General features: G+C 36.4%; 1 protein-coding gene across 1 annotated transcript in view; it reads left to right on the top strand.

Moving 5' to 3' along the window:
- The window catches only part of LOC115233481 (cell adhesion molecule 3-like), a 90,191-nt gene that overhangs the window by 59,979 nt on the left and 21,980 nt on the right, over positions 1-8,232 (top strand). Inside the window, exons 5-6 of the mRNA XM_029803951.1 lie at positions 1,564-1,699; positions 6,806-6,939. Coding sequence (XP_029659811.1) covers positions 1,564-1,699; positions 6,806-6,939 — 270 coding nt within the window. The remainder of the gene's footprint in view (positions 1-1,563; positions 1,700-6,805; positions 6,940-8,232) is intronic.

The following is an 8,232-nucleotide window of genomic DNA, read 5'->3' as shown; positions in this document are numbered from 1 at the left end:
TATATATATATATATATATATATAGATTGATTGTGCCAGTTTAAAAATTAAAGAAATGTTTATTTAAAAGGAAGGGAAATGTTTTTTATATTTATTTCAATAAATCCATTTTATTTTGCAAGTTTTGATTATACGTTACCATTTATTTTTATTTGCGAAACTCTCCGTTGCATTTGAAAGTTGGCGAGAAAAAAGGAAAAATCCATTTGCGTGATGTCATTTTTTTCTTGCATAAGAGCTTGATATAGCGTAAAAAATCTGTTCAGTTATTATGCTATGGTTGTCCTGTTAACGCATTACAAAAAGAAATTTATAGTTTTGTGTAATACATTAGGTTTGTATAATCACTTTTTAATTTATATCAAATTTTCTGATGGAATTTTTATTCTAAAAATATTGCAAAGAACTCTCGAACTAATTAATCTTCTTTTCTGTAATGTGTAAGTTAGGGCAGAATATAATAAATGTGCTTTAATACAATAAAAAGCGTATGAATGCAAAAGTCTTTTATAAAGTTGCAAGTCGCAAATTTGTCAGCAAAAAAAAAAAAGAATAACTCTTACACTCGATAATCATGCGCGATCTGCGACCGCCATTTGTAACGACGTAACTACATTGCTCTAAAAACGAAATGACTCGTAAAGTCGATGTCTTGTCGCCCCGCTTTACCGTAATGGCACGAATTATTATACCTCGACTAAATGTTGTCAAATAGCTCGGAAGAATCGCGGCTCCGTCTCGTCCATTTCTCGACACTTTCTCCAGTAGACATATCTCAAATGGGACTTTTTATTTGAGTTAACTCATTTTTATTTGCAGTATCTTCAAGGTACTGCATATTTATAATTCTCTATTCTATAATAGCCGCAAATAATTTGGTTGATATACACATAAATTTCGACGTACTGTCAAATGTAATAGATATCTCTCGCCATTTCACATATTTCAAGTGTTCCATCTTTCATTTAATTTTAATGCAATTTATCCTTATTTGTGATTTTTTATTATTCAATTTTTATAATTCGATCTATGTAATAGTTCGCAAAAAATTTTATTTGAAAATAGATGCCTGCCCATTACTAAATAACTATTATTAAATAAATCTTTACATAGTATTAAATAAACGATGAATATCTCTCGTTGCTTTACTCGTTAAATATAATTTGAATGTATCTTTTTCTTTATCTCTGTTTATTCAAAATTTATATTTAATATAATTAAAAAATTATTTATATGTTTTTAAAGTTTATAATTTAGTCTATAATAGTCAGTTTGCAATTAAGAACTTAATTATAAAATAGATTTCTATGTAACATCTCTCTTTCAAATGATGAACGAGAAAAAAGGAAAAGAAATTTTAATTTAATATATATGTATATATATCTTGCAAAATCGCAATGTATGAGTAGGAGTTAATTAATAGATATTATCTTGAATGGAATATTGCAAGCCGGCAATCTAAGTAACATCAATTAACTTTTCAGTATTTTGTTTTATATTTATTTTTATTATTTGTATTACGATTTGTACGGTTTTACAACGAATCTGCATTTTCTGTTTCAGAAAGAACAGTCGAATGACCAGATGGTAGTATTGCAAAATGCGAGCCTTCATGCCAGCGGCAAATACAAGTGCGAAGTTAATGCAGAGGCGCCGAACTTTAGCTTAGTTAGCGCCGAGGCGAACATGGAGGTCATAGGTGAGTGGACCGGTGTCGCGTTTAATTAATAATGCTTTTGAACACGGCCGCGCCGTCGTCTCCCCTTTGGTAACTCGACTAAAGACTACGACGTGGTTGAGTTCGGTGGCAGTGTGCGGAAAGGAAGAGAGAAAGAGAGAGGTAATCGTCGTGTTCTCGCGAAGAAATGAGAAACTGCGAGTCGAGACCCGTATCGTCCTTCGTAATGTTCTATCATCCTTGAAGATGGAACGAGTCCCTTTACTCTAACCATGAATTCGCTATCGCGTTTACACGTTCATGTCGTTATTATGGACCGATTAGTTCGCAAAATTAACGGCAACTCCGTCGAAGTGTCGACGATATCGAATTACAGCGTTGTGTAAGTTCGCAAGTGCCATCGAGACCCGGTATTGCTTGCAAGACAATCTAACAGTCAGAGAATGCGCCAATTACCGAATGTCAAATTAATCTTATTGGAATTGTAATAGGCCTAAAAATGAATCGTAAATATAAAAGATAATAACTCTAGTTCTGATAAAGAAAACATCAATATCGAAAGTAGTCAGAACTTTTACTTTGAAATATTATCAATAGAAAAAGAATTTTAGGAGATCACAATAAGCTCCTATACAATCGAAGGGTTAAAATTATTTTTAAAAAAATACAGTTTTTTTTTTTAATAAACAAAGAAATAGCAGCAAACATTGACAAATTTCTATTCATCACATGTGATTAATTTCTCTTTTAATTTTAAAACTATATGTATTTATCATGTACTTAAAATTTTTTCATTACATCTCTCGCGTAAGTGATATAAAACAGCTATATAATCGCTTCATTGATTAGATGGACAAACAGATAATCGTTTGCTCCACTGACCAGTTCAAGCGGGTAAACGAATAACGGTTTGATTGATTAATCGTTCAGCTCTTTATTTGATTGCGCCATCGAATGTACAATACGTACGTGTCCATGTGGAGTTATAAATTCATCAATAATCTGTGCATGAAAACGTCATCTGCCTTTTTTGTTTGTCTGCTATTCTTTTGTTATTTGATCTCCGTGCAACTCGATTTCTGGACGCACTTTCATCAGCACGATATACAACGAACTATAGGTACAGCAAATATGGTACATTTATCCTCAAACAAAGCAAGTGTGTACGAAGTAGTAAATGGGAGACAAAACCCGATAACAGCGCGCAATATCCGCTGACATAATCGCACTAATTCTCCTTTCAAAGATTAGCATCTCCGATTGATGACGCGACACATGATTCCCATACGATGTTTCGGACATTGACCAATCAATCCGCGGCGGATACTCGATCCAAACGGCCGTGCGCGTGGATGCGTATGCTGTTCTTATCAGGATCAAAGGAAGCGTATCTAATTATCTTGAGCACACGCTAGACGAGGTATCCGTTGCAATAGGATTATCATACGGTCAAAGTGGGCGATACGATAGTACATAGTAACTCCGAGCTAGATATTAACTCACCTTAACGTAGGCGGTTCGACAACGAAGATAGGCATTATTATAAGAGATCGTCCGCTATAGACAGAACATAATCGTCTTATAATTATTTCGTTATAACATATTACCGCGTTAGCAACTGAATAAAATTTGTAAACGGTGTGTTGCGGTGAATGGATTTTGGAATTTTTGTAAAAAGAAGATAATGTCGGACGTAAAATACAATAAGCGCATTTATTTTTCAGTTAATTCCTCAAACAGCTTATTCATTTGTGCGGAAGTCACGTTACATTACAGCACAAAAATATTAAAACAGAAATAATTTTACACATGTTGTTATTAATTCAATAATGGAAATATATTTAAAAATGTACATAATTCGCCGAAAAGAAAACAGAGAGAAATGTAATAATAGAATTAATAATTATATATTTTGTTTTGCTGTGCGAAAAATACAAAGCACGCTAAAATACAAAATCGATTATTTTTTACGTCATATAAATATCGGTTTTGTATAAATCAGTGAGCTCTAAATAACATTTCTGATACAGTTGTGTTATAAAGATATGCATTTATAATATTGCTTCGCAATATATAATATTGAAACCTCTTTAAAAGATAGCAGACAAATGAGACAAATTAAGTTGTCGTCAGGAATGATTGGCGAAAGGGTTAATTGCGCGAGGTAAATTTGCGTACGTTTTGATATCGTCGAAACGATGAAACGCACCGACTTGCGAAATATTCTAATACTAATTTTACGAAAGATCGCATCGCATTTCTCGACTTATCCGCATCCCGTTCGATCGAATCAAGAAAGGCGGGAATGGACGCGTGCTCTTACTCGCGTTTCCGTGGAAGGCAGGAAATTCACTCGAGTGGTTTGCGCGAGGCGCGATCGGTGAACGGGCGTTAAAGTTTAAGGGTGCATAAAGCCGTCGAAACGCGATAAATATTACGGCGTCGTAAGTCTTAAGCCGTTACTAGGCGCCGCCGATGCCGCTTCGGGCCAAAGGAGACGAAAAAGGAGAAAGAGGCCTGGAATGCTCGCACGAGAGCGAGCGAGATGGTCGCTGGCGTTGGAAGAAGGGAGGTAGGATGCGGACGGGGGAATTTTAAGACCGTTGTGTAGGAGGCTGTCGAGGAGGCTGTCGTCGTGCCAAGTTTCGTCGACCTGTCGGCTTTTCGTCTCCCACTGCATCTTTGCGACGAAATTTTCTCCCTCGCGCTGACCCGCGCAAAAATCGATAACCAGCGTTGCTCGCTTCGTGCTGGCTTCTCGCTCGCAATTCGGCGAATTTGAAGCGTGCCATTTGCAAATATTGTCAAAAATATTCAATACAACCATATAAAAGCGAAGTATTTCATTGCCTGTCGCACAAATATAGATATAATACAAAGTTAAAATCAAGTTTTAGTAACCAACCCAATTATTTTTTTCACTATCGGATATTATATCACGTAACTATTTTTTTTTCTCGCGTAGAAACAGACGTCTAATTGTGTTTTCGTGGTTAATCGTATCGTATTTTTGCCAAGCGGCCGACTCTCGCATTTTTTTTTCTTTTTTTCTACCTCGTCTCTTCTCGCTAACATGCGAGTTCGATCGCGTTCCCGTCGTCAGGCCAGTGCGTTTCAACAAGAGCAAGCGAGCGTGAATTATTTGAATTTATTTCGCTGGCGTGCCATATATCGACTAGACGGTAACTTTATTGCTAAGCGTTAAAAAGTGCTAGGAGTTAATTGTGTGTTCTTACAATGTTCTCCATATTAACAGTTATCGTATATCGACATATCATCTCTTATTGCATGAGATAAGTTTTAAATGGCATTATACATTTTATACTTTTTTGATATTATTTATTGATTTCTTCAACATCCGCGTTAAATTTAATAAATTATTAAAAATTTGGAAAATTTATTTATTATGTATTTTCTTTAAAAATAAATGTTTCTTTTTTACATTTTATATATTAATCTTTCATTCTGTCCACTATAAAACACATAAAACGACAACATTTATAATATTCTTATACAGAGATAATTTTCTTTAATAACTTCATTAATTTGATCAGTAATTGATTAAAAATAGAAATAAGCAAACGACATTCGCTCGCTGCAAACAATATTTGCAAACACAAACTTCCGGCGGAAATGCCAGTCGGATAGATGGAAAGAATCGTTATAAGATTCAAAATGGCTTCGTTGAATATTCCAAACGAAGTGTCGCGATAGCTTTAGAAGCTTATCGGGAAGATAAGCATTTTTATTACGATGGTATCTTCGATAGCGATTTTGATAAGAACTGTCCAGTCGCTTCAGATTAATTCTCATACATAATCGATTTAGCTATAACAGAGACAGCGAGCACACACACAACAGAATCGAATTTAGCTACAATCAAGAAATTATATACTTCTTGTATTTATAATATCAAAGGTATAACATAATATAAAAGATAAATAACTTTAAATATGCATTATGTTATCAGAGAAACAATCATGTTTCTAATCTATCATTTATAAACATAATCGACACGTGCTCTGCTTAATTAATATCAATTCTATCAAAATTAGATTAAAAAGATTAATTGTTAGAATTGTTGTTAATTTAAAGAAAGATATTACAAAGAACTTATTTCTGTAACAATGCAGAATCAAATTCTTATTTTATATATTTTTAAATATTTTTAAATATGTAGTAGAGAAAGAAAGACATGTGAAAATATATACTGTATTTTGGAACTAATATATTATAAATATATGTAAAAATAGAGGAAAGCCTTAAAATTAATTTTAATTAAAACTAGTCGAAAAATTAGATGAACTTTAGTATCAAGCTGTTTAGTGTTGAAACTAATGGAAAAAGGGAAAAAATCGAATTTTTTATTTACAGGAGAACATCTTTATCCAGCAAACAATATAATATACGCGTCAAACAAATATGCGTACTGCTTCGGCCATCGTCATAAATTTCGCGAGTGTTTCCCAAGCGAGCGCATCTAATCCCCGATGCATTCTTATGGAGCTTGCTTTCTCGGCTTCGGCTATTAATCGTGTCTACGCGACGGCGTACCGTACGGCCGCTTCATTATGGAGAACATTAACGCGAGGCGGCACGTATACGCCGAAAAATTTAAAATGCACGAGATCTAAAGCTCGGTTAATAAACGCGTTTAGTGGCAGTAAAACTTCTTGTTAATGGCGCGTCCGACTTTATACGCTTTACCGCGTAAAGTTCCCAAAGGGCGAGGCTGCTTTTTATGCCGTCGAAACAATGTGGGATTTAGTATTAGACATCTTGGGCTAATAAGACCGAGTCAAACGGCAGTATTTTAAAGAATTTTCTTTTTATTCTCTTATTTTCCATATCAGATAATGTCTTTACTTGAATAGTAGAATTTTTACTCCTTTAGACATTATTTTAACTTATAATTACAGATCAAGATGTTCACTCTCTCTTTCCATTTTTTTAAAAATATGTATAGCAATATTTATAATTGTATAATAGACAATACGTGCATGTAATGTGTCACAATTTAATAAAAATAAAACACTAACTTTTACTCAAACTTATACAGTTAAAATAAACAATATTATCGTATAATTTATCGTGTATACATCTAACAATTTTCTCAAATTGTTGCAGCGATATCTCAGGAAAGCCCATCGATAAGAGGAGAGGAAAAGGTGTACGCGAGTGGCGACGTGCTCGCATTGAATTGCACCAGCAGCAAGTCCTATCCTGCCGCGAAACTTAAATGGTTCGTTAATGGCGTGCAGGTGAGTAATCACTATTAAACATTTCTCGAAAAGTACTTTCCGCAGCATCGGGGAAGATATCACAAAGTAGAAGCATCGCCCGTAAACCGAATCTTGTATCGTTTCGGCCAAAGTAACATAGATAAAAATAAAGTAGATACGCGCGCATACGTGACAAGGAGAAAATGGAATATGACGATCGATATCGTATTATATTGTATCTTTGTCGGGTGAAAGCGTTTGCAACAGCGACACGCTGTCGCACGGGTGACCAAGCTTCTACAAAATCCGTAGAACATATATGTATAGTGTTGAAGCTTTGGAATAGCACGATGTGGCTTCACCAGGTGAAGCGGTCTCGCGTTGAGGTCGGATGGTGTTGCACCGGTATTGGCGAAGGTTCGGGGAAGAGCGGACGGCAGGCAAGCTGATTTCACAGTAAGCCGACTGAGAGAGAGTTCGGCGTCGCAGCGACGTGGCTCGATTTCATCGCGCAAGCAACGACGACGGTTGATGAGCCAAAGCTCTAATTAACGGTCGACGAAACGGATCCCTCGTGCAGCAACATCGACCACCACTGAATGTCGATGTTCAGCGCTTTCTAATGCGCGCCATGGACCGGCGGCGCACAGTGATTTTACTCCCGTCTCTTGCTTCCATCCAGTCAATTCCAAACTTCTGTTTATAGCCTCGTGAAGCGCGTTACGAATCGAATTGAAGCGAATCGGAAGCGCGAGTCGCGAAAGGGACGAGTCGTGAAAAAGGCCACGACTCTCTAATTAATCCAGAGCGTACAATAAGAAAGGGCCAATTTGCATTTGCGGTGGAAGAAGAAGCGACCGGGATTCGAGAACGAAGATTTGCACGAGAGTTCTCCGCTTAATTGTTATCTTCTCCTTGCCGCACGATAATCCCAGATGAATTCAGAAAAGAGCGGGCTTTATTCTTATCCCATCCGTTCACTTCGCTCGTGTTTTTAAATCTAGCACGTCTAGCACTGCCTGCCGCTCGTCGGTATTTTTCGCGCGCCAAGAACAGACACGTTCGATAAATCGACGGAGAGACGAGAGAGAAAGGGAGTTATATTCGGCGCGCGGAATTTTTATTTCTCTCGTTTCACGTTATTATTACAAAGTTTCCATTCTCTCGTCACGAATAATTCAATCCTCCTATCGCTCGAGGCTGCCGGAGCTCCTATCGCATGCATATTGATGTATCGTTATCGGCGCTGCCGAGGGAAGAAAACGCGGACATACTCTTGACTCTAAGCGAGAATAAGGAAGAAATTCGGTAAAAGGGAACCGAGAGGGAATG

Source organism: Formica exsecta, unplaced genomic scaffold (genome assembly GCF_003651465.1).
Source record: "Formica exsecta isolate Colony F162 unplaced genomic scaffold, ASM365146v1 scaffold105, whole genome shotgun sequence".
Classification (NCBI taxonomy): domain Eukaryota; kingdom Metazoa; phylum Arthropoda; class Insecta; order Hymenoptera; family Formicidae; genus Formica; species Formica exsecta.
Note: the sequence above shows the minus strand (reverse complement) of the source record. Positions and strands in the feature narration are given on the sequence as shown.